Source organism: Ochotona curzoniae, unplaced genomic scaffold, assembly GCF_017591425.1.
Source record: "Ochotona curzoniae isolate NIBS_2020 unplaced genomic scaffold, NIBS_Ocur_1.0 contig_2927, whole genome shotgun sequence".
Lineage (NCBI taxonomy): Eukaryota > Metazoa > Chordata > Mammalia > Lagomorpha > Ochotonidae > Ochotona > Ochotona curzoniae.
Window position 1 is genome coordinate 1,615,982 of NW_024465654.1, and position 27,058 is coordinate 1,643,039.

The following is a 27,058-nucleotide window of genomic DNA, read 5'->3' on the forward strand; positions in this document are numbered from 1 at the left end:
TTTCCACGAGAAGTCTATACTTACAAAGTCTATTTTGGGATCTTTAGATTTTGATTTGGCAAATGAGAAAGGCAGATCTTGCATGCATAATAGCTTGCACCTGACATAACTCAAGCCCATTAAAAAAAAAAAAATTCAAACGTCTCTCCAAAAATGCAGCCAACAGTTTCCCGATGCAGGTGTGTACCTGGCTGAGACACTGCAAGGCGGAATACATACCAGTGTTCAAGGAGGGGCGGTGATGGTAGAAAAGAGAGGTTCTTTCATAAATAAATGTGTAAGATGGGGACTAAGCCCGGGTCCCTGCAGGATGGAAAGCTTCGGGATGCGGAGCAGACATGGGGTGGTGGTTTGATTTGTGGCTCGGGCTGGGTGCCTTTCTCCTGACAGAAGCCTGCATAGCTCGAGTTCCTGGAGAGCTTCGCAGTCCTGCTCTGCCAGCACGTCCACCTCCCAGGGCCTAGTGCTTGGATGTCAGCGTCAGCGTGGAGGAAACTCGGAAGATCTGGGGCAGCATGTTGCTGAGCTGGTAAAACATCTCTTCAGAAATACTCTGTATGAGGTTTAAAAAAAAAGAGTGCATTTGTTAAATCACCACACACTTTTTTTTTTAATGTTAGAAGTACTTTAAAATACGAACTTCGTTCCTGAAAATGGAGTGCCAGCCTCGGGATTTATCTTTTCCGATGGATTCAGTAGCATGGCTGTGGACTTGAGCTGTTTTTCTGGCTCTGTCCTGAGAGTTTGTTTGCTTTCTGTCAAGTGAGACTGATTACTACAAGAAAAGTCTCTAGGGAACGCTAGTGCATCCCTGATTAAAATACCAATCGTGTGGCTAAATTCTAGGCAGCACACAGACACAGTCTTTGAGAACACCCTTAGTTATGACGCTGTATGATCCACACAGCGTATGTGAGGAGAAAACCCGGGCACAATCAATCAAGCTTGGGCGGGGCTGAATGAAAGATCCCTTGACAGTAAACCAAGTGCCTGATGGCATCCAAACGCTTCTCTTAAAAATACAACGAGTGTCAGCCACTGAATGTTGCATTAGGGATCCGGGGCAGTATCCACAGCTGTACATGTAGGAAACAGTCTAGAGAAGACGTTGAACTGGGGAGAGACACGCAGGTCACACACCTGTGGCACCAGAAACTGCACCGTCCTGGAGATGCCGCCATCCCACGAAGCCATTTCCATCATGAATCCTAAAACAGAAAGCGAGTTTTGCTGCGTTGTGGCTTCTGGCCATCACACCTGCCAGTCAGGTTTTGGGCTAATGTGAATATTTACACTGGGGGGTGATTTCGAGGCTGGCCCTTTTAGGCAGCTGCTGGTCACCGGGAAGGCTCCTCCTACAGGACATACCAATCCTATGGGCCACAGATTTTTTTTTTGTTTTGTTTTATTTTGTTTTTGCTAACTTTTTTTTAAAAAGAAATCATTTATTTATCTACTTTGGAAAGTCAGATCAGATTTACAAAGAGAAGGAGAGACAGAGATCTTCCATCCACTTCTTCATTCCCCAATTGGTCATCATGGCCAGAGCTGAGCCAATCCAAAGCCAGGAGCTTCTTCCAGGTCTCCTATATAAGTTCAGGGGCCTAAGGCTTTGGGCGATCCTCCTCTACTGCCTCCCCAGGCCTCAAGCAGGGAGCTGGAAGGGAAGTGGAGCAGCCGGGACATGAACTGGTGCTCACATGGGATGCTGTCAGGGGCAAGGTTTTGATGCAGCCATTGAGCCAAGGTGCCAGGCCCTCCACAGAGGGTTTAACAGGGCTTGGCTGGCACACACTGGGGATTTCCTATTTAGTGCAGAATATTTAGGGCCTGCTAAGTGAAGGGGCTGAGATTATTAAAAACTAATTAAGGACATGGCACGGTGGCCTAGCAGCTAAAGTCCTCACCTTGAATGTGCTAGGATCTCATATGGGCACCAGTTCTAATCCCAGCAGCCCCACTTCCTATCCAGCTCCCTGCTTGTGGCCTGGGAAAACAATTGAGGATGGCCCAAAGCCTTGGGACCCTGCAACCGTGTGGGAAACCTGGAGGAAGTTCCTGGCTCCTGGCTCTGATTGACTGGCCATTGTGGTCACTTGGGGAATGAATCATCGGATAGAAGATCTTCCTCTCTGTCTCTCCTCCTCTCTGTATGTCTGACTTTACAATAAAGATAAAATCTTTTTTAAAAAAAGCTAATTAAATATGTGCTCACTATTTTTTGCTTTTGAAGAAAACAAAAGCCAGAATCACAGCAAAATATACAAAAGAAAACAAAACCTCTTCTTCATTAGTACTATTTTAGAAGGGCTAGAGATTTACTTGTGATTAAAAAAATAAAAATAAAAATAATTCTGAAACATTTTCTTGCTAGACATGTTGGTAACGTCGCAGAGGGCAGATATGACATCCACAGGGCTTCTTCCAGGCTGTTTTACATTCAGCATCTGGAAGAAGGCATTGGTGTTGTGCTGCAGTGGGTTAAACTATGGCCTCTGAGTCTACAGTGCCAGCATCCCATGTGGACGCCCACTTGAGTCCTAGCTGCTCCACTTTCAATTCAGCTCCCTCTTAACATGCCTGGGAAAGCAGCGGAGGACAGCCCAAGTCCTTGGGCCCCTGCACCCACATGGGAGACCTGGAGGAAGCTCCTGGTCCCAGACCTGCTGGGTTCCAGCCTCCGCAGTTACTTAGGGCAGTGAACTGACAGACGGAAGATCTCTTGGTCTTTCCCTCTCTGTAACTTTGCCTTTCAAACCAAATCAATCAATCCTCCCTGTTGGCAAGCAGACGCTGCTGGTGGTCGCTGAGCAGAAGGGTACTCACCTTTGACACACTTAAACACAAGCTCGGCTCTCCTTAAGCACCAGGGGATGGTCATTTCCTAACAGCAGAAACAAAACAAATACTTTGTAAAAAACGAAACAGGGTCAGAATGGGGCTTGCACATCCCATCAATGGATTCCTGTTGCTCCTTGCTAAGTGGGTCTGTCTTGCCTCTAGCTCTTGGATGAGATGTTTTAGCTGTTATAACACATTCGTTACAATGCCAACCAATGCGATTAGCCCAGTAAATATAACCAAATATATATATATATATATATATATATATATATATCCTTAAAACATACATCATTAATTCTGTAGGCAAATGTAAGTGACATGCGGACTTGCTTACCACATTTAGCAGCTGCATTAGTATTTCTGGATAATAATGAAACAAAACGCTTGCTCTGTATATTGTATGCTATTAAAAAATGTAATGTGAATAAGCAGCTCATCCCAGTTATCTCACAAACCAAATAAATTCATTTCTCTACACTTCTTTCTAATGTTTGCCCAGATGTGGGCACCAATGTCCACATGAGACTGCAGACATACTTTTTATAGTTATCCACAATATTAGTGGTTATGTCATTTTAAGATTTACTTCTTTATTTGACAGGTTTTTTTAAGGATTTATTTATTTTTACTGGAAAGGCAGATATACAGAGAAGAAGGGAGACAGAAAGATCTTCTGTCCAATGGTTCACTCCCCAAGTGACTGCAACGGCCAGAGCCGAGCCAATCTGAAGCCAGGAGCCAAGAATCCCCTCGGGGTCTCCCATGCGGGTGCAGGATCCCAAGGCTTTGGGCCGTCCTCAACTGCTTTCCCAAGCCACAAGCAGGGAGCTAGATGGGAAGTGGGGCTGCCGGGATTAGAACCGGTGCCCATATGGGATCCCGGCGCGTTTAAGGCGAGGACTTTAGCTGCTAGGCCACACCGCCGAGCCCTAAATTAATAAATTTAAAAAAAAAAAAAAAAAGATGCTGAATTCTATGCTTGGTGCATGCTTGCATGAAGGAGTCATGGCTGAATTTGAACTGTAATACTGCAAATCTTCAGAACGGTGACTATAAAGTATGATTATTATGATTATTATTTTGTGGTGATTCTTGGGCGGCAGAATCTTCTGTACTCTTAGAAATTAGTGAGGTGTTTTGTTTGGTTGGTTGGGTTTTTTTTTGTAATGATGGGGATTGTGTCTCTTAGTATTTAATGCATGAGAAATTAAAACTGAGCCTGGCACAATGGCCTAGCAGCTAAAGTCCTTAGCTGTTGATTAGAGTAACACTGAAGTACAGATAACACGTACAATGGGGACTTCACTGTATGTCTTAGGGGGAGCAAAGTCTGTCTTTGTTTATCATTTTCACGTTCAAGAGCAACAGAGTAGGTACAACTATCTTGGGAAGGAATGGAGCTATATCCACCAGAACTACATGCGCACACACCCTGAGGCCAGCAGAAACAGCAAAGATACACACTAGAAGCAACATGAGCCATAAAAATCAAAATCTGAGAGCTACCCAAATGTGCAAAAGTAGGAGAATATCTAAATAACTGTGGCTTAATCACACAATGAGATAATACGCAACCACGAGCGTAGACACTGCACGGCCACACACGACATAGATAAACCTCATGGATAATCCTCAACAGAAGGCCAGGAACAAGATCAACTGCAAAACGAAGCCTAATGAACTCAGGCTTTTTGGGGTGAACCAGTGGCCATCTTCGCAGAGGACCTTCCTGGGGTGCTGGGAACGTGCTGCTTCATGACCTGGGTGTTGGCTGTGCAGATGCTCAGACTGCTGACAACGGAAGCTGTGGACTTCTACACAGCGTGTGTGCGTATGTGCCGATAAAAAGTTTGAAAACAACCACACAACCAGAAGCTTTAAGCTCTGACTTCCTCAGCCTCTCAGTGTGAAAGCCAAAAGGAAGGGAGCACGTCCGGATTCCCGGCTTGCAGTGTCGCTGCTCTTAGATCACACGGATTCTGGTAAGACAGTTTTCTCCAGATCACAAGGATGTACAGTGATAAAACTGGTGTGTCTTTCCTCTTGCCCATAGCTTTCTTCCTCACTTTCTTTTAAAATGTAATTATACCCGTCCACAGCTCTTTTTCCTATCAGAGCACATGAACTCTTTCAGACACTGTCATTATCTTACAATAAACAAAATGTGGTAAAATACACGTCCGGCATTTCTGCTTGCTGGAGGAAGCAAGCACCGCCGGAACGTGCTCTGTGATTCTTGCACGGAAGTGAAAACAAATACTACCTCTACATCCTGCGTAGTGTTTGTCCCTGTTTGGAGAATAAACTTCTTGACCTGGATGGATGCTTCAATACAAATATGGGCGCATGGTGGCTCAGTAAACTTCTGTCTGTTGAACTAGACACTTAGGCAGGGAACTTAATGTTCTGCAGCTGGCTGTCCCTATTTAAAACATGTAACTTTTGCAACATTGTGGGAGACGGAATGCTAGCAGGATCAGATGTCTGGAAGTGAAACCCAACTTAGTGGCTTTTGGAAACACTGTTTTTGAGGTTGTTTCCCACCTACATATGACCATTTTTATGAACCGGTTAACCAGGAGTCCAGCTGCATGGATGGCTGGAAGCTCCTTGGGGCAGAATTTGTCACTCTCCAAATTCCCTTTTATAGATTGAATGGACCAGTGAATGATGATGTGACAATGGCTAGAAATTTCTGATGAACTTCAGACTTTACTTAAAATCCTCGCCTTGCACGCCTGGGATCCCATATGGGCGCCGGTTCTATCCCGGCAGCCTCACTTCCCATCCAGCTCCCTGCCTGTGGCCCGGGAAAGCAGTCAAGGACGGCCCAAAGCCTTGGGATCCTGCACCCGCGTGGGAGACCTGGAAGAGGCTGCTGGCTTTGGATTGGCTCAGCTCCAGCCATTGTGACCGCCTGGGGAGTGAATCATTGGACAGAAGATCTTCCTCTCTGTCTCTCCTCTCTGTATATCCACCTTTCCAATAAAAATAAAATAAATCTTTAAAAACAACTATTTAGTTTTGTTTTTGTCACCTAATACTGTTGATTAGGTAGGAGATACAAAGAAACATTCATTGATTAAAAAAAAAGTTGATAAAAAAATGTACAGGAGATCATTATATAATACTAATATCCAGAATATTCAGCCATATTGATAAATCCATAAAATCACAGGAACGCTCTAGCTACTTACCTCAGACATGTCATGCACCAGCAGGAGAGGAATGCTTATGGTGGTGACGTCATGGGTGCAGCACACTTTGAGGATATTTCGCAGCCCCATGATGGCCGGGTCCCGAGCAGTGATGTTCCCCGATTTGACATTGTCGTCCACACAAAGGTGAAAAGCGACGTGGATTTCGGAGAGATTAGAATGCCGGGTGATGTAGAACTCCCCTGGGGAGGACAAGCGCGGGCACGGTGTATAGTGGCATCCTTCACATCCCCCTGTTGGACCAGCGGGGGCGGCAGCAGGGCCCTAGGGGGTGAGAGAGCGCCCAGGCCTGCTGCTCCTTTATTTTCGGAACGAGGGGGAGAAAGACAAGCAACAACGACAACTCCCTCCGCAGTCGGTTCGCAAATAGCCCTGAAGTGACCAACAGGTGGCAAACGAACAGAAGCAGCACCCTGGCCCCAAAGTTTGGTTTCTCTATATCTAACGTGAGCCTGTTGGATGATTTTAAGTGAGAGAATTATTATACAATATGATTTATATTGAAGTTACTGTGGCTACAGCTAAGAAATGGCTTACAGGTGGGCAAGGAATGAAGGCAAAGGAGCCAGTGAAGAGAATGTTTCGGGGTGGAAGCATGAGCAGGCGTGACAGTGGTAAAGGTAGAAAGCTCAAGTCTCACTGTTGGCAGTGGGACTCAAAATACCCGGGGCAGTGATTGCATCGTAGGTGAGGACGTGGGCATTGAGGACTGGGGGGGGGTAGGGTGAAGGGCGGTCTCTGTGTTTCCGTCCTGAATAACTGACTAGAGGAAGACCATGAGGAAAACAGGCAATCAAATGAAAAGTTCTGTAGGTTGAGTGTCACAGTTGAGAGATCCCAGACAAAGGTCTGAAAAAAGAGAACTGGACAAACAGAAGAGGGAAATTAGAGGAAGAAATGACTAAAACATCAACACATTGCCAGTTCAACTTTCTAAGGGAAGCTGCGCCCAGAAGCCTACGAGACTGAGTGAGACAAGATCCCCCTGGGCCCGTGAAGTGCATTTCTCTCCGAAAGTCTTACTGATAATTCACGCGGCACAAGCCGCTGCATTACACAGGGCTGTGCTCCGACAGTGAGGCAGGACGACTCAGTGAACAAGTCAGGTGCTCCTAACCCCCGGACCGGCACTGCTCTGTCTGACCTTAAATGACTTGCCTCTTGGCCTCATTTTACCCAGGAATAAAATGGGCATCACAGATTCGGCAGTGGTGATCACATTCAGGTAACAGAGTAGAAAAAGGAGTATTTAGATGCTAAGAAGTGCTGGCCACTGGCATTTACTGGCTGAGGTCTCTGGGACAAATACATTTGATTTACTGTTTTTGTTGTTGTTGTTACTTTGTGCATGAAATGGGAAAAGCAATGCCTGACTGCTTTCCTGGTAAGGTTGTTGTGACAATTAAATGACATCATTGTAAATATTCAGCTAATGAGAGTAAGCCACTGCTGGCTTAACACCATCAATCTTTGGCTTAACGCCATAGGTAGAGCTTTTTCTGTACAGCGACAAGTTTTAAATAGTTTGTGCTTTGCATCTTTTTACATTTCTTTGAGCTCTTGGTCGTGTCGACATTCTTTAGTTAAGTGAAAGTTCAGATGTTATTACAGTATCTTTCTGTGAATAGTCTAATACTCCTTTTCTAACAGACACACCCTCCTGATTTGGCAGGTGGTAATGAAACACTAATGAGCACTTCACCCCCAAAGAAGAGCAAGGAAACAAACCCAGTCATCAAGGGCTAAGCTGTCATAAACCTGCTCATCGGGATCTCCAGAATAGGAATAAGACTGGCACATTTTAAGAAAGCCACAAAATATGGATGATTGAAATTCTGGATCTATGAGGAGAAACAATAAATCCTTCACTGCAGGTATTTTTAGACGGAGAGGAGGACGGTTTCCTGTTCCACAAGGCAGGCTACCTGCAGGCGGGAGGGAGCTCGGAGGCAAGCACCGCCAGCCGGCTGGCTGCGACAGATGGGGTGAATACCAGAAATGGGTAGAAGACTCACTTACATGAAATGTAATGCGGCCCACATGACAAAGGTCTGGGGAAGGAAATGGAGGAAACTATCTTAAAGGAGAACGGAAAGCTATCCAAATTCTGTAAAACGTACGATTCACTCTAAGAGACTTACCATGTGTACAGCACACAAATAGGCCTTCCTTGGTATACTCCGTTACACAAGCACGACTAATGGTCAACGGCGTGAATTAAAGCAGAAAAAGGGTTGACTGACCGAAATTACACTTGTTAAATAATACATACCCAAGAATAGAAGAAATGGAAAGCAGGGTTTAGATGGGAACACCCACGTTCTCCTACAAGGTCAAGTAATGTGTCATTATCTGTATATAGTTTTTGACCTATTCCTTAGGAAACTAAGAAACAATATAGCAAAGAAAATATGAAAGAGCAAAATAATTACATTTATGCAACTTTCATTGTTTTTTCAGTGAAGCATTTCTTCTTGTACAGAGCTTGGAAGAAATACAAGAATGAAAGATTTACATCAGAGAATATCTGATGGAAGCGCACTGTGTAATGCAAAGTGTTCCTTCAGACTGACATACTGACATTTTACAATGTGCATCATAAGGATTTCTGTTTCCAACCTAAGATCTGAATGAACATGATTAGGAGAACATAGTCTTTTAAAATAAATAACACTTACCAGGTAAAATATTTAAATAGTTTCTGTTAGTATTCTTGGATTTCTCGTCGCTTCCTCCGTTATGGTTTCCGGCATCTGTTCATGAGATAATGCAACACGAAAGAAGATAATAACATGAAAGCACGTGACGACTTTTGTTTCCAAAACAATCATGATGACAGCAAGAATTTCTGAAGGACTGCTGTGGGCCAGACACTGAGCCATAAACTCGATGTGGACGACCAACAACTTTTTTTACGACCCCTATAAGCAGGACCTTGTGACGCAGGCACTACCGCCACCTTCATTTTACCAATCAGCAACAGAGGGCCCGGTGCCATGTTTCAGTAGCTAAATACTCCACTTGCAGCTGCCAGGATCCCACATGAGCACCAGTTTATGTTCTGGCTGCTCCACTTCCCACCCAGCTCCCTGCTTGTGGCCTGGGAAAGTCACAGGGGATGGTCCAAGGCCTTGGGACCCTGCACTCATGTGGGAGACTTACAAGAAGCTCTTGGCTCCTGGCTTTAGGTGGGCTCAACTCTGGCCACTGCAGCCACCTGGGCAATAAACCAGTGGCCAGAAGTGACTTCTCTCTGTAAATTTGCCTTTCTAATAAAAATGAATAAATGCATACATCTTTTTAAAAAATGAGCAACAGAGGCTCAGACAGGCTAATAACCTAAGCAGCGATGTACAGGTAAGTGGTGGAAGTCGACCTGGGCTCACATACTCAGCTTCTAGGTCCTGTGGCCTTCACCTCTTGTCAGCACTCCTCCACCTGAGAGATTCAGGGACTAACTTAAGTATACACAGAATGACTTCATTAGATAGTTGCAGCGTGGCCAGTTCTATTCTTAGAATCTGAGTCACTGTTGTTGATAGTACGTTGCTCAGGACTACAAGGAATGGTTCATAGCATCAGGAGCTGCTTCGTGGTCAGCCCATTCCTGAAATTTATTTTTTATCTGATACTTTATGTATTCATTTAATCTCAGAGAGTGAGATTACTTCTAACGGGACAAACTGTTCAGGTATTCAATAGCTTTTCTTATTTTTTTCTTTTAAAGTTATGTTTCTTAGAAGGATAAAGATTGGTAAAGTAAGTATTATAACTGAACATACATTATTAAGGCTGAATATAAACTACACACATACATACATACGCTTTCACTAGAAGACAGATCTTAATTTCAGAAGAATCCCATTAGAATCCATAAATGCAAGATGAATATTAACTTTCAAAGTAACTATATATGTGTGTACATATATTTTTATTATAATATATATTATATATTTTATCAAAATATATCATAGTCCGTATAAAATTTGACAGGTAGATGAGATAGAGAGAGGGAAAAGGGAGGGTAGAGGGGGAGGGAGAGAGGGACAGAGAGGTCTTTTGTGCTCTGGTTGCCTCCAGAAATGCCCCATAAAGCCAGGACTGAACCCGGCCAAAATTAGAAGCCAAAAACTCCACCCAGTTTCCCACACTAGTGGCAGGAGACCAAGCATTTGGGCCATCTTCCACCGCCTCCCAGGTGCAGATCAGAGGCTGGATCCAAAGTGGAAGTGGGACTCAAACTCTGACATTTGGACAAGAAATCTTCATCTTCTGTCCCCAACCCCGCCAATGGCTGCAATGGCTGGAGCTGACTGGTCTGAAGCCAGGCCCTAGGAGTGTCTCCAGGCCTCCCACATGCGTGCAGGAGCCCTAGAACTCGGGCCATGCCCTGCTGCCCTCCCGGGACCTGCAATGGAAGTGGAGCAGATGCCACTGCCCACAGGCAGCAGCTTATCTGGCAGGTCGCAGTGCCAGCCCCCTGCAATGGGATTCAAGCAGCTGCCTGGGAAGTGAGCATCCCACACTGGAAGTGTCTGTTTTGATTCCTGGCTGCTCTGCTTCTGGTCCAGCTTCCTGCTGATGCACCTGGAAAGGCAACTGCTGATGGTTCAAGTACTTGGGCCTCTGCCACTCTACCCTGGGTGAGGTTCTGAGTTCCTGTTATGGGCATTGGGGAACAGGAGAATGGAAGATTTGTTTCCGGCCTCTGCTTTTCAGACAGACAGATAGATAAAATCATAAGAAAGAATCTCTGTTAAATAAATAAGAGCAGTTTATAGTCCGTATTTTAATCATGATACCTTATTTGGTAAGCAAAGAAGATGGCAACTTTTTTTTTACTTTTTCCCAAAACAGGTATACAGAATGTGTACAAAATACCTTCTAACATGCACTATAAAAATATAAAGGTGCTAAGACAACAATCACAGCAAGCAAAGCAATGGAATGTCTTAGAACAAACAGGTGTTTGCATATTAGAATGTAAACATGCACAACAAACATGCAAGCACGAACAGAAAAGGAAAAAACAGAGGCAATGCTCTCACAGAGTTATTTAACAACACCAGTTTCCTTTGAGAAAGTCACCTTTCATAAACCGACTTGCTTCCCTGACTCACTCAAACCACAAAGTGGTTGCTTGAACAAGAACAAAATAATACTATGGTACACATGCACTGCCTCAACGGCATGTGGGTAAAAACTTCCTGCCATGTACTGTGTACTTTCCATCGCTCATAAATATACTTAGAATTACCCTCTTTCCACGCCTATCATGATCTCAATCTTGATGCTTGTAATCGCCACTAAGAAACACAGTGACATGATCACACCACTGCTGGTCTTAACGAGACGGAGGAAGGGAGACGCAAAACAAGAGGGCAGGCTGGGACGCTCTGCGAGGCCCTTTATCAGAACACACTTGCTTACTGAATTTTCAATATTTGGCCTGGCTTTGACACTTAACAATGTAAATGACTACAGCAAAGTTGGTCATCTCTAGTGTGATTCAAGGTGGTGGGGTCTTCACAGAGAGCTGCGGCTAACACCATGCAATGATCAGTGCACCTGCCTTTCAGCCCAGGGACTCCTCTCTAGGGATTGGTTCTGTGTCTGGCATACTGCTCACAGGGGAAAACAAGGATTACTCATGCACTGCTACTCAGAACACTAACAAAATAAAATTAGGAATTGCTGAAACATTTATGAAGAGAGGGCAGATTGCTAACAGGATACTCCACAGTGGACTAGTATGTGACAGCAAAAAGGTATGACAATGGTCCTTACGAGCTGATATGGGATGATTTCTGAGATAACGTGTTCAGTGAAGAAAGCAGAACACAGAGTGGACCCACACTAACCAAGGGCTGGGCAGGAAATGGCCGAGTGGGCAGGAGTTGCCAAGTTCAAGTTGTAAAGGATGAATAAGTTGTGGAGTTCTAACCTCCAACAGTACAATCATATTTAACAATATTATACTGTTTGTTTAAAATGTGATAACATTGATGTGCTTTTTTTTTTCCCTAAAAGATTTCATTTATTTGGAAGGCAGAGTTAGAGAGACAGAGTGTAAGAGAAAAAGAGAGACAGAGCGAGCGAGAGAGAAAAAAACAATTCTGAAATCCACTAGTTCACTCCCCAAATGACTGCAATGGCTAGGATGAAACCAGGAGCCAGGAGATTCTTCTGGGTCTCCCACACAGATGCAGCGTCCCAAGGGCTTGGGCCATGCTTTGCTGTTTTCCCAGGCCACAAGCAGGGAGCTAACGGGAAGGGGAAGAGAGAGGACCAGACTGGTGCCATAAGGCAGCAGCCTAACATGGAATGAAACAGTGCCAGCCCCAAGTTCTAGGCACACACAAAACAGTAACCGAGATGATACATCAGTTCATGAATTCATAGGGCGTGTGTATGCTGAATCTCCAAACTGCACACTTTAAGTACACAGACGTCAGCACTCAAAGTTGTACATTTTGGAGCAATTGCATTTCAGATTTTCAGCTGAGGGCTGCTTGCAGGAAAACATCCAGGAAGGATTCCAAAATCTGAAACGCTCCTGGTCCCAAGCAACTCAGGTAAGGAAGGGATGCCCGGTGTGAATTTAGTGAGGAAGTTATATTGCAGAAAGACATAGAAAAAACAATCATTCAAACACATTGTGATTTAAAACAAAAAAACCAACTCTCATCATTGAGGCCATACTACTTAAAGATGGAACACAGAAAAGGATTCATTGAGCCCTGCTTTTTGGGGATCAAAAGATGACCAACTTGCCACTGAGTGCCTGCTTCTAGCTTTACTGGAGGACTGAAATCTAAAAGTGATTTTCACTGGGAACCCGGACAACAATTACCCCAGGAAAGGAAAGGAAGAGCAGAGTTCCATCTTCTGATGGTTTAACATTGTGCTCTTAACTTCCTCCTTCCAACTTCCAGAAACACCATTTCCCATATATGATTTCAATGCTGACTCTATTGAATTTGAACAGTATATACCGGAAGGGAAATTTTTAAGAAGTGGAATTTTACTGACCATGTGAGTCCTTCAGTTTACTCCTGCGCTGGGTTCTAGCATAAAGGACCACCTGCTGGACTACTTCCAGTTGCTCTTCAATCCGGGGGAAGTGGAAATCGGTACACTCCTGGCAAACTGTGGCAAAATCTAAGGGACACAAAACATTTACAAACTTCTAAACGTGAACTGTCACACGTGCGGTTTGTTTCTTACAGACATGAGGAACAGAGGAAATACAAAAAAAACCCCACAAAAGTAGGATTTCTTATACTTGTCCTTTCAGTAATATTGCTTTTAATTAGGGCGTAGTAATTTTACCTTTTTAAAAAATGTATAAATATTTATTTATCTTAATAGAAAAGTCACATTAGGTTTATAAAGAGAAGAAGAGACAGAGAGAAAGTAGTAGAAGGGCTAAATTCTGATCAAAATAAAATTACTGGGCCCAGCATGATGGCTCAGTGGCTGAATCCTCACCTAGCATGCACAGGAATCCCATATGGGTGCCGGTTCTAATCTATGAGGAACTCTACAAATGCCGAAATATGAAACAAATCTAAAACAGCCATGGTTGAATAGAACTATGATTGGTCTGCCTGAGTATCTGAGGTGATTACACTGTTTTTCAGTTTTTCCATACTTCCTTTCTTTGTTCGAATGGTGGTATAATTAGAAATTTGTGGAAATAGATACGTATGATGTTAGCTTACCTCTTTTAATACCACTGTATGAGTTAACTCGGTTATCTACTAGTAAAACCAGGCCACACAGCGACGTGGAATAGAGCGAGAGCGCCGTCTGGAGCCGATGCAGCTTCACTCCAGTCCGGTGCTTCCTCTTATGCTTACAGAAGTCCAGCATATCTGCTCTGAGCAGTCTCAGGTTATGCATGGTCTTCAGCTGGGCTCCTGCAAGGGACAGACGACAGGCTGAGGCAGACAGCAAGCAGTGCAAACATTCAGTACGGCAGCATACAGGTCTCTGCGGCGAGGACAGACAACCCGTGCAACACTTCAGAATTAAAAACGGGCTCATCGCCATTGTAACTTTATCTGAAAAAAAAAAAAAATGTAAACTACAGTGGGAAACCTACAGCGAACAAACCACAGGCTTGTTGGAACAGCACAGAATGAGAAATTTAAAACACAAACAAGGGCACACTCGGATGCAAGGGATTTTTCCGTTACAACATAAACTGTATGACAAATCAAAGCGGTAGAGAAGGAAATGATACGCTTACCTAAATGGATGGTAAAACTTTCCTCCAGCTTTCTCTGTTCCTCATAAATCCTTCCGGTTGCTTCTGCAGATTCTCTGTACTGACTTGGTTGAACTTTAATTTCTTCACTGAAATTAATAAAATTATTGATAATGCTTTGTTTGCATGTTTGTAAAAAACTTTTCTTACAGGAAAGCAAGACTTCTAGTAAAAAGACAGAAAACTGAACAGCTGAAAACAGTGCTGAAGTGATTTGTAAACTTTCCTTCCATCTATGGTGACAAGCAAGACTGTAACAGCAGGTTCTAGAATGCCTGCTTGCTCTTTCAACTCCCTACACACAGCAGGTAAAGTGGAGCATTCAGGAATTACAATACGAATCAGCACATGACCACATAATACTTCTTAGTGTCCTATGAGAATGAGTATATAAAATGACTAACTTATTTTAAAATCAGTTATGTACATTATAGCCACACAATTTAACTATACCATGTCTAACTCAGAAGACAGATGAAGTGATAACAATGATAATTTAAAAAGTCAGACAAGATAGCCAGAACGGATGGTGTCCTTGGATGCATACACATCCACTTCCTGTGTCTTAGCCTCCAACATTCCCCTCCCACCACATGGCTCCTCTGTCTGCCTTGTTCTTCAGGTTTCCATGGAGGAGTCAAAACTGTACAACTGTGCATATCTAAAAGATCTCTATAGCTGAAGTTCAATGGGGCAATATTACTATCTTAAAGGAGCCAACAATTCCCCACGTGGCCCTGTCTGCCACCCAAAACAATTCACATAAAAGCAGTAGGAGAAAAAGCGTTAAAAGAAGCATAAAGTGTTCTGGAATGTTCATTGGATACTCAAAGAAAATACACAACTGTTAAGGTTAAATTGTTCAATAACTACACTGTCATTAACATGGACTTTCATATGAATAAGAGCAAAACATGAATGCTTCTACCTGAGGGAGCTGTTGTTGGGGTTTTTAAGGTCTTGGTGAAGTCTAATCACCCATTCCTGATACTCTTGTTTTTGGATGGCCGTTGACTGTTTTAACTCATTCGACCATTTGTTCTCTAAGTCCTAAAAGAGACAGCATGACAAATGATGAATGTTTCACAAAACTAAGCAAACACACAAAAACGCAATCATGCATCTACAAGTCACTGTATTTCACTTACTTGCTGGGATTCAAAATGCTGAGCAGCCAGCGAATTTACATCTTGATCCGTCAGAGATTTTCCCAATTCCTGCATCACCTTCTCCATTTCAATTCCCTGTCTGAAACATAAGTAATCAGATGTATTCACCAAGCTTTCAAAGCCCAGGGCCACTTCACAGCCATTGAACAATCTCTACAAAGTGAAAATAAAAACACTTATCTTACATGCATTACATGCTGGAATGGAAAATACAATAGCCTGAAATCACTTGGAATCCTTGAGAGTGGAGATAAAGCAATAACAACGATAATGTCACGGAATATTAACAGTTGTACAGAATTTTTTTAAAAAGGTTTTATTTATTTGAAAGGCAGAGTTAGAAACTTTCCATCTGCTGTTTCAGCTTCCCAAATGGCGACAACGGTCAAGGCTGGGCCAGGCGCGAGCCAGGAGCCTGGAGCTTCCATGCGGGCAGCAGGCCTTCCCTGCGGGCAGCAGGGCCCTTTGTACCAGGGGCCGTGTTCTGCTGCCTTCTCAAGTGCACTAGCAGCAGGCTGCATCAAAGGCAAAGCAATGGGGACTTGAACCTGCGCACACATGGGATGCTACCCTTGTCATACCAACATGCTGGCCCCTGTACAGCTGAATCTCAATCTAAATTGAATACATAAATTAAAATAGTCATAATCTAAGTGAACTTGCAGATATCATAGCTAATGTTGAAAAGTTCAGACCTATTTTCTTTTTTTTTTCTATTTATTTTATTTTTTTATTGTTATTAACATTGTATTCTGTGATACAGTTTTATAGGCACTGGGGATTCCCCCCACCCCTCCCATACCTATTTTCATCTGCAAATTTCCTCACATTCTACAACTCCAGCTTAAACAGATTTTCTAGTTATTTGTGTAAGTGACTACAACCTCTAAAAGTCTGTTACATCTAGAAGCTGTCTGTGTGGTTCTGTAAGTGAAACTGTTACTAAGTCAAAAAAATTACCCTTTCCAGAGGCTTGTAAAATACGGCCTGAACACGTGCTATCATTCTACATTCTTCATTTACCCAAATAAATCATATACAGAAATTTGCAGGAAGAGCTAACCCATGATGTGAGAGGTATAGGTAGTGATTATTTAGGGAGGAGCAGGTGTAGGGACCAGGAGGGCATGACATATGTTTCTGAAGTATTCTGGAACTACTCTCTGTCTTGACCCAGACGACACTTCCGTGCGCATGCTTGCTTTGTGTAAACTGATCTGCATACACTCAGTTTGCTGCCTTTTCTGCATAAATAGTATATTTTCCTAAATAAGCTCATTAAAAATTTTTCCAATTAAAAAATCATCTTCTGACATAAATTTATACAAAGAGCTTGTTCTCAAATATATTCTAAAGAAACCAGGAAAGAACAGAATGCAGACAAAAACCAAAAGGATTTTTACTCTCATTCTGGTCAAGAAAGTTGTTCTTAAAATGAATTGATATGTATAACTAAGACGCTAATAAACACACAAGCAACAAAGCGCACTCAAAGAAGCTGTATACACATTTCTAAACACACTTTCCGGCCCTCAGTAGCCAGCACCACTTAACCTATTTATTCCCAATGCAGATGATCCTCTTAACTCTAATATCGACCACAGGTCAAGTGAAGATGACTCTTGCAAGTCAAATTTTTACTCACAGATGGAAATAACTGTTCAACATTTATAAGTAAAAACCTATATAGCTATGTGTCAATATTATACATGACACATGTTCCCTCTAGTGGATAAAAAGTATTACTGTCATTTGGAAAGGTAAAAAGATACAGAGAATCTGGTTCGCTGAAAAAAAGCAAATTTCTTCTGAGGAAAGAATAGACAAATGAAACACCATGAGCATCTCTTTCAACTTAATGTGCCCAAAATGCAAGCAGCTTAGACCAGCAATGATGCAGCTTCCCGGTGACCCAAGGGTATGTTATCATATTTCAGATAAGATATTGGCTACAAACTGGCTCAGTGTGTCAGCTGTCACAAAAACAGAGGAAAAAAAAGATCGTTGGGGCTATACTGATGTCGTGCCAAGAAACTGTCCTCCAAAGATGCAAAATGGCATTAAAATGGAAGGAGAAGAAAATGTTTCCTGCGATCAGGAATTACATAAGTAAGCACCGATTCTGCGGGAGCCTCCACGGGCGCTTGTGAATTCCTCCTTTGCAGTAAACAGTTCCCACCTGAGGAACGTAAGCTTTCCCTTGGCAAGCCAACAGCTCAGATCCATGAAAACAAACTAGAAAAATGGTTTTTAAATAGATGCATCTGTGCATTGTTTGTACATTTAGAAACAGAAAAAAAAAAGCCCACAAAGCTCTACCAAGAAATTTGGCTAAAGGACACTTCCAACAAGAAACCAAAACATATCCCTATTAAAACACTTGATAGAAGGGAAAGGAATTCAGAGCTGGGGGCTGAGGATGTGGTGCAGTGGGCTAAGCCATAACCATGGCTTGTGATGAGGGGCCCAGCTACCCCACTGCTGACCTTGCTCCCCTGCTGATGCATCTGGCACCCAGGCCAGAGACCAGGATGGCAGTTCTGGGTTCCTGACCTGCGCCTGGCTCTGCCCCAAGCTGTGGCCATGCAAGCAGCGAATCAACAGGTGATTCAGCCTCGCCCTCTCTCTACCACTCTATCTTTCGAATGAATAAAATCTTTTTTTTTTAAGAATTAAGTATTGGTAAATACAGATAATTAGTTAAGTCAGCTTTCCAACAGATGAAGAATCAGAAAGAACAAGTGTCTTCTTCTGATTTAGAAAAACAGAACCAGCATGGGCTACTGATACTGATAGCCAGACATGGGAACTGGCTGCAAATCCAGCTCGGAAATTCACCGGCTAAATCAAGGTGCTGCAGAGGCAGCAGAGGCAGCCAGGACGGGGATGTACCGACATGCTCCAGGAAGCAGAGTGAGTGTAAGACTCAGAGAACAGAATCAATGCAAGGACATGTTAATAAGGCCCAGCAGAAAAGTCAAACAGATGAAATTTAATGGAAAGCAATTAAGTGTGACAAATTACATATTCGTATACTTTTTAAAAATCTAGTTCTTCATTTTGCTCTTTAAGAAAAACACATTCACAATTTTATTTTGCCACATAACAAAGAGACAGAAAAAAAAAACACTATAGCTTCCTCAAGGACAGTCCTCAAGCAGTCGAGGATGGCCCAAAGCCTTGGGACCCTGTACCCGTGTGGGAGACTCAGAAGAAGCCCCTGGCTCCTGGCTTCGGATCAGCTCAGCTCGGGCTATTGCGGCCATTTGGGGAGCAAATCAGTGGATAAAGGTCTGTCTTTTCTTTGGAAATCAATCTTTCCAATAAAAATAAATAAATATTTTTTAAAAAATAACAACAGAAAAAAAGAACAAGAAATGACATTATATAAGATCAACTGCTTCAGAAGTTCTCTAATCCTACAAGATCTTTCCGGTTGAAATGATAGAATCAAAAGTACCATACATCTAATTTCCAACACTAATGACGTTCTTTTATCTCAACTTTTAATTTTGTAACAAACTACAACAAGTCATTCCAGTAAGCCATCATGCTCACACACATGGCATGGTGTGTCAGTGCCAGCAAGGTCAAGTACCTCTCTCTCAACTTCTTCAGCTCCACGTCTCTTTCGCCAATCAGTTCGGAGATGCTGACGAAGTAATTGTGCTCCAGGTTTAGCAGTGTCTCAGAGGCGGGAGAGTGGATGAGCTCATGGTACACGTCGGCAAAATCCTCATCCCAGCTGGGCTCCTCCGGCCGCGCGTGCTCCAGGGTGGTCTGCAGGGTGACAAGCGGCATCCTTGGTTAACACACTAGGGACAGGACCAATGGGATGCTTTGCTCAGAACTGAAGGCCAGGAGACAGGAACTCGACTCAGTCTCCCACTTGGGGAAGAACCCAATGACTTCAGGCAACACTGCTGCTTCCCCGAGCCTGCATTTTCAGGCAGCCTGAGTCAGTATCTAGAGCCAGGAATGACACCAGGTACAGGACTAAGGCCTCCTAAGCGCTGTCTTATTATGCCAAATGCCTGTCTTGAGCATGCTCGGAAGTACATGAAAATGGTTATCGCCTCAGTGCTGCCAAGGCCCCCGTGGAGAAGCTGAGCTCAACGGCAGATCTGAGATATCTAAGCGGATACAAAGCTATTTCAGCAAGGCGGACAATTAAGTGTGTTGTTGTGGGTGATGGTGCTGTGGGTAAAACACGTCACCTGATTTTCTACAAACGCGTTCCGGCTGTTTCTAACAACTACACAGCCACAGTTCTGCCTGGTGGAGAGCCACACGCTCCTGGACTTTTTGATTCTGCAGGACAAGAGGATTACGATAGATTACGGCCACCAGTTATCCACAGGCAGATGTATTTTTAGTCTGTTTTTTCGCTGTTTCTCCATCCTTATTTGAAAATGTGGAAGGAATGTGGGTGCCTGAGAACACCCACCACTGTCCAGAGACTCCTTTCTTGCTTGTTGGGACCCAAACTGATCTCAGAGAAGACCCCTCTACTATTGAGAAGCTTGCCAAGAACAAACAGAAGCCCATTACCCCAGAGACTGCTGAAAAGCTGGCCCGTGATCTGAAAGCTGCCAAGCATGTGGAATGTTCTGAGCTCACAAAGGCAGGCCTAGAGAACGTATTTGATGGGTCTGGTGATGTAGCAGCTAAAGACCTTGCCCTGAATGTGCCGGGATCCCATAGCAGCACCGGTTCTAATCCCAGAGGCCCCGCTTCCCATCCAGCTCCCTGCTTGTGGCCTGGGAAAGCAGTCAAGGATGGCCCAAAGCCTTGGGACCCTGCACCTGCATGGGAGACCCGGAAGAAATTCCTGGCTCCTAGCTCCAGATTGGCTCAGCTCCGGCCATGGCGTTCACTTGGGGAGTGAATCATCAGATGGAAGATCTTCTTCGTCTCTCCTCCTCTCTGTACGTCTGACTTTGCAATAAAAATAAATAAGTAAATCTTAAAAAAAAAAAAAAAAAGCATGTATCTGATGAAGCAATTTTGGCTTCCCTGGAGCCAAACAGCCCCAGGTGCGTGCCCTATGAAGACTCTCCAGGGCCCTTTCTGCACAGCTGGGGTCGGCGTGGCACTGAAAGCAACGCTGAAATCAAACTAAAGATCAAAAATTAAAATTCAGTTTTGCAATAATGACAAATGCCCTGCACCTACCCACATGCACTTGTGTGAGTCAAGGCCCATAGGCAGGGTCCCTTTCTCCTCTAGTATTAGTTAATTTTGAATAATTGTGGACTGTCAGGAAAGTGATCAGTATACTAGTTTATGTTTTGTTCTTCCAAAACAAGGTGTGTTTTGTTTGTTATTTTAAAAGCAAGCCATGCTTTGTGATGACTCTGTAACAGACTACCTTGAATTACTGGGGCTCCTCCTCATTCCTCACTGGAGTGTAATCTGGGACACCCTAGCGGTTCAGCTTAGGGTTTTTGTTTGTTTTTTCCTTTTCTCTGCTGGTGCTCAGGACTCCACTCCTTGCAGCTGTCAACCATCCCACGTTCAACACAAAACCAACCCGTGATCCTGCACCAACACTCAGCAAGTGCCACAGCCTCCTCTTTTCTATAAACAAACGACTCATCGTGGCTACTTCCACACACTTTCTTAGGGTCCCTGAAATCTAGTTGTTGTTTTTTTTTTTTTTTCACCTACACTCCACAGAAATTTATTCTGATCCTTTCCCGAAGCATTGAATTGATAAGCCAAACTGATAACTGGAGTCTTAACTTCTAGGCATTTTATCAGTTTATCTGGTAATGTTGTTCTTTCTTCATAAATAAAACAGTGATATGCATTAGAATCAGTGCCATTCTAAGCCTTTATGAAAAGGGGTTGTTTAAATAGAAGAATGATGGCATCATATAAACAATCCTAACAATGAAGATAAGTGAGAGGATGAAATTAATCCAAAATTTAAAGTGAGCTACTGTTGATTTAGGGCTGTTAGATAAATTAGAATTCCAGACAAATCTTATATAATTGTTTGGTATAACTACGCACTGTGTAATATGTGGAATTTCTTTACACTAAAACTTACTCATTTGCCTGAAATTCTAATTTGGCTAGGTGTTCTGTATTTTGCAGCCTCTCACAAGTGTTAAATCAGATGTGTGTTGGCTGGGGTGCTCACCTGACCTCGCAAGGAGGGACATCAGCCGAAACATGTGTGGTCCATGACCGGGGGGTGTGCAGAGAAAAAAGCATGCTACTGCAACTACAGCATTATCTTAGCTCTTAAAAATATCCTCGTCCAAGTCCAGCATATCCTCAGAACGTCCAGTCTGACCCATGTCCTCACCTCGGCGTATGCTTTGGCCCACGCACTTGCCAGTTGGTGCAGGTCCACTTCCCCCGACTTCACAGCATCCAGGCAGGCTTCAGACTCGGTGTCGTAATCTCTCAGGGATTCTTCCTCTATGAACTGGCTCAGAGCTTCTTTGAGGTCTGGCACAGGGTCAACAAAGTCATCATGAACCAGCAGAATACATTATACCCAGCTAAACAATCCAACAGGAAATTCTACTTTGTTCAGACTATTAGTATTAATAGAATCTCAAAACAAAAATGGGCTTACAGGGTCATTTAATTAATTATAGCATTATTTTTCTCTACTCTTATAGGTTATGGCATGGGGAAAGGTAAAAATCCTTTATCCTTATGTGTAACTGGATATTAATTAGATAAATTTTAATAACTTAAGTCTGATTTCAGTTTAAAGCATAGCAGGTGTAAGTACATAAAGGCAAACACACATATTTTGAGGGTCTGAAGATTATTGTACTAAAGTGAATAAATTTCCTGTATAACTTTAAAAGGTTTCTTGATGGGCCTGGCACAATGGCTCAATTGGCTTAATCCTTATCTTGCAAGTGCCAGGATCCCATATGGGTGCCAGTTTGTGTCCCAACTGTTCTACCTCCCATCCAGCTCCCAGTGTGTGGCCTGGGAAACTAGCAGAGCACGGCCCAAATCCTTGGGACCCCACATTCACATGGGAGATCCAGAAGAAGCTCCCAGTTCCTGGCTGGGGCTCAGCTCAGCTCTGGCCCTTACTGCCATTTGGGGGGCGAAGCAGTTGATGGAAGACCTCTCTGTCTCTTCTCTATAAATCTGCCTTCGAGATAAAAATAAATAAATCTTAAAAAAGTAATAAAAGGAAAATTGCTACCTCTCTTGAATTTGAATGAGAAACTAACTAGCATTTTAAAACCGATTTAGTTCAAATGATTCGTGGTTTCAATTAAAGGAAAGAGCACTGCAAAACAGAAGTCCTGATGTCTGAGTTCTGGCCGTGGCTCCATCACTACTACTGTTGACTTCGGACAAGCAGTTTACAACTTTCATGTACAGTTATCCGAATGCCCTAGAGTTATTCCACTCTGTTACAACAGGCTGAAGTGCCACGCCCAGAGGTCCTGGCCAATCAGGAATGAGTCGATTCACAACTGCCATGCTGTTCTCTCCCTTTCTTTCTTCAAAAAGATCTTTTTATTTAATGTAAAGGAAGAATTACAGAGAAAGTGGGAGAGACAAAAAGATCTTCCATGCAATGCTGGCTCACCCTTCGGATGGCCACAGCAAACAGCACTGGGCTAGGGCAAAGCCAGGAGCCAGCAGCTTCATCCAGGTCTCCCCGGGGTGTGGCAGGGACCCAGACACCTGGGTCATCTTCCATTGCTTTTCTCAGGTTTATTAGCAGAGAGCATCCGGATTGGAAGTGGAGCAGCTGGGACAGGAGCCACGGTGGCTTTCCCCATGACACCACAGGGTCAGCCCCAGAACTGGTTCTAACAGTCCACAGGTGATGCTGTCGCTGCGGAGTAGCAGACCATGTTTTTGGAACTCCTGCCTTGGGGTAAAGAACTGAACCTCTTTACACCCCAGCTTCCTTCTTGGTACGGTGATAACCGTAGGAAGTTTCTAGGTTCCCTTTGAGTGCTAAGTCCCTATCCTCAATATTAATTTTTTTCCTAGTCTGTGAGAGAACACAGAGCTTTCTAAGTGGCGCATCACAGATTGCTTCACGGGCTCATTCAGGAGAGATAGGTCTTCTTCTATGTGACTTGGAAACTTGATGAACAGAACACTCAAAATGCAGCCAACCAAAGCAAGATAATTCTGTCATGTCAGATTAGTTAAAACTGAAACTCCTCAGGAATCGCCCCCAACCAAATTCAGAGGGTAAGTCCCCCACCCCAGACCTTGTAGCTAATATTTCATTACATAATTTTTATCCTCAATCGCTTTACAAAGAATTGCAAGGGTTAGAGGAGAAACATTCAATCAGACAAAGGTCTGGGGAAGCTTCCGTGTTCTTAGAAGCAGTGAAACAGTTCATATTCCGTGGCTTCTCAGTGCGCCTTAGGTTTAGGCTGTCCAATACAAATCACCTAACGAAAAAAACTGCAGGAAAATAGGAGCGCGCTGTTAGTTAAGAGGTCAGTCCTCACCATTTTCTACGAAGCACGGCAAGTTGTGCAATGGCATCAGGCGTCCATGAAGGTGGCTGGCGTTCTCTTGAATGGGGAATTGGAGGGGCACCCTCAGTTCTAAGCATTCTTTTCCTATTTTGAATTCATACACAAATTCCCTGTCTTTGTGGCCGACTCTTTCTCTGCTTTTCTTCATCGTTTGTGACGGCATTTCTATACATGAACAACAACGACAAAGCAATGGGTTACAAGCACATAAAGGAACCACGATGTTTCAGTATTGCTATAGGATTTCTAAGAAATGTTTCACCATTCTTAGATTTAATCTGCGGGACCCTGATTCAATTATCCTACTTCCCCTGCCCCCTCAAATGGTTAACACTGCCTTTTCACCTTGTGATAAAATAAAGCACTACTTCTTAAAAAAAATTCCTTTAAACTTCCTTTGAGGGAAAAACAAACAAAGCAACCATGCCCACAAACGGCTGCCCTCTCAGGTGGAGGGCTCAGTGCTACAGGAACATGGAGAGGAAGGCAATGTGGATTAGCAGGCAGACGTGCAGAGATGAGGCAGGCATGGAGCTAACAGATCAGGGGTGTAAACAAAGTTAGAGAAATGAATGTGTGACCTTGCGAGCACTAGGGGTGGGGTCATGAGAGGCAATTGGTGAAGGGCCGGTAGGAAAGTGTTAGAAAGACCTGCACATAAATAGGAGAGAGAAAGCAGAGGATGCTCCCCACAAGGCAAACTGGACACTACTTAAAGGGAGTACAAATCAATCTCGGCTAAAGATGTATTCATCAGCATCCTAATGGGAGACTGTGTAGCAAGGCATCCATTCCTTCATGAAACCAGTTCTACAATGAAGTCACCGTCATCCTCCTAAAAATAAATCAGTCCACAACTACAGTCATCTCATCTCATGGTTCATCGACTTAATGTCTTTTGATGGCATCCAGCTGTTCTCAGGGGGAAACGCAAATGCCTTAAGCCAGCTGACCATGTCCCTCCTCGACTCTCCAAACCCTGCAGCCCTCTCCTCCAACACACAAAGTCACACAAGCTAGGTTCTACCCACACTCAACTTCAGCCAACTCCAAACTCCCCGTCCCACCTCCACTTTCCGATTTCCTCTTTACAGCACTCTCACTGGTCTGACTTCTCCCGGATGACAAGCACTTCTCCAGGCATTCAGCTTGTAGGCACCCCACACCGTCCAGAAAGCCGCTGTCAACTTTCACAAACTGGACTGGGTCCCCATTGCAAGCTCTCACATCACCACTCTACAGATCTGCATCACGGCTTCTCTGGCAAGCCGTCTCTCATTCTTGAGGGAACAATGTTTTCCAGTGGTATATTCTTTCTTCTTGAACTCTACTGTGTTAGGTAGGATGTTGGGAATACAATGGTAAGACCCAATAAATACTTATTTAATTCTGCAATGTTTTCATTTTCATGATACTGGGGGAAATGAAGAAAACAAGTATTCTCACTCTTCTCTAAAAAGAAGCCACCTCTTGGGAACGCAGTAGAGGATGACCCAAGGTCTTGGGACCCTGCACCCACATGGGAAACCTAGAAGAAAAAAGAAGGGCCTGGTGCAGTAGCCTAGTGGCTAAAGTCCTGGCCTTGCACATGCCCAGGATCCCATATGGGCGCCAATGTGTTATCTCGGCAGCCCCGCTTCCCATCCAGCTCCCTGCCTGTGGCCTGGAAAAGCGATCCAGGACAACCCAAGACCTTGAGACCCTGCGCCAGTGTAGGAGCCCCAAAAGAGGCTCCTGGCTTTGGATCGGCTCAGCTCTGGTGGTTGTGACCACTTGGGAAGTGAACCAGTAGATCAAAGATCTTCTCTCTCTGTCTCTCCTCCTCTCCGTATATCTACTTAACTACCATTTGTTAAAGGCAAAGCAGTGACAACGTGTACACCAACACAGCTACCAAAAGCAGCTCCTCCATTCAATGATTCAGAAATTCCATTCTGAATCTTGTCTGAATTCCATTAAACTGTCAGACTGATCTCTTATGGCCAATGGAAGCACAACCACCTCTCCATCTCTCCGCTTAAAACGCCGCCCCACCTCCTAAAACTCACTGGGCATCCCAGGCGCCCCACCATCTAATGCCTGCTTGCACCTGTAGCTTCACCTCTACTAGGCTACACCCAGGGCTTCGGTCACTGTTAGAAAGAAAACAGGGTTAGCGCAGAGAATAGGCCCCTGTCATTCAAGCAGTTTAAATTCCGCCGCTACGGTCGACTTGCTTTCTCAACAACTGTCAAATGGAGCTACCGCCATCAACACGCAGCCCTGTCTAAAGGATCCAGCAATACACATAAAACACCTGACAAACTTAATATCAGCAAGTGAAGACAGAAACAGTGGGCACACATCCGTCTGAAAGCCACGGCTCCCCGAGAACACAGAGCAGAACCGAACGCTGTCGCCGGGAATCCAAAGTTCCAGAAACAGAGGCTCCAGACCTCACCGAGCTCACAGAATCAAAGCCACCAGCTCTGGCTTCCACCGGGTCAACATTCAGGCTTGCACGGTCCCTCCTACTTAAATGGCTCGCGGTATCTTTGTGTGCCCTGGCCTCCCCTTGGGCAGCCGTGAAATCATCCAAGGAACGAAAGTGGGAACGGAGGAGAGGTGGACCTAAGGAAAGAGCGGAGTCCGCGGCTTGCAGGGATCAGGGAGACGCGCTCGCCTGCCGCGGGGCTCCCCGTCCGAAGCGGATCCCCAGCTCCTAGCTCCCGTCTCACCTCGCACTGGACCCCAAGCAGTCCGCACCCTCGGAACTGTCAGGAAACCTGGGCAAGAGGCAAACGTCAGCTGACCGCAATGTTGTTTTCACAGCCAGCACATCAGCCGCGGCAGATTCGCTCACAGCTTTTCCGATTTTCTGGCACCTGGTATCAGAATCCTCGATTCCTGGGGCTCCCTTTTGCTCCACAGACCTAGATTCAATCATAAGGGGAAAAAAAAAACCGCAAGCATGTGTATTGCTACTGCTGGAGTGGCTCTCGCAGTGACGAAAGTGCAGCGACAGAGCCTCTGGCTGGCCGGATGCGGAAGGGCGGCGCCTGGGGACGGCGGGCAGCG

At 44.2% G+C, this 27,058-nt stretch overlaps 1 protein-coding gene and 1 pseudogene across 3 annotated transcripts; one reads left to right on the forward strand and one right to left on the reverse strand.

Moving 5' to 3' along the window:
• Positions 1–26,966, reverse strand: CUNH12orf4 (chromosome unknown C12orf4 homolog). 2 transcript variants are annotated; one of them, XM_040978756.1, is made up of 14 exons: positions 26,719–26,966; positions 23,972–24,166; positions 21,820–21,965; positions 19,102–19,283; positions 15,483–15,582; positions 15,263–15,384; positions 14,317–14,423; positions 13,787–13,984; positions 13,095–13,223; positions 8,741–8,815; positions 6,042–6,244; positions 2,827–2,884; positions 1,141–1,208; positions 1–553 (listed from the first exon to the last, which is right to left on the reverse strand). In XM_040978756.1, the coding sequence occupies exons 2-14, from the start codon at positions 24,162–24,164 to the stop codon at positions 461–463; spliced, it is 1,674 nt and encodes a 557-aa protein (XP_040834690.1). In that variant the 5' UTR covers positions 24,165–24,166; positions 26,719–26,966; the 3' UTR covers positions 1–460. The 2 variants fall into 2 exon arrangements, with proteins under 2 accessions (XP_040834690.1, XP_040834691.1); XM_040978757.1 differs by lacking the exons at positions 1–553; positions 1,141–1,208; positions 2,827–2,884 and adding an exon at positions 4,424–4,823.
• On the forward strand, positions 19,482–20,639 carry LOC121155604 (annotated as a pseudogene). Its single transcript, XR_005883682.1, has 3 exons — positions 19,482–19,491; positions 19,548–20,158; positions 20,506–20,639. The product of XR_005883682.1 is annotated as a cell division control protein 42 homolog (transcript).
• Positions 26,967–27,058: the final 92 nt, after the last annotated feature.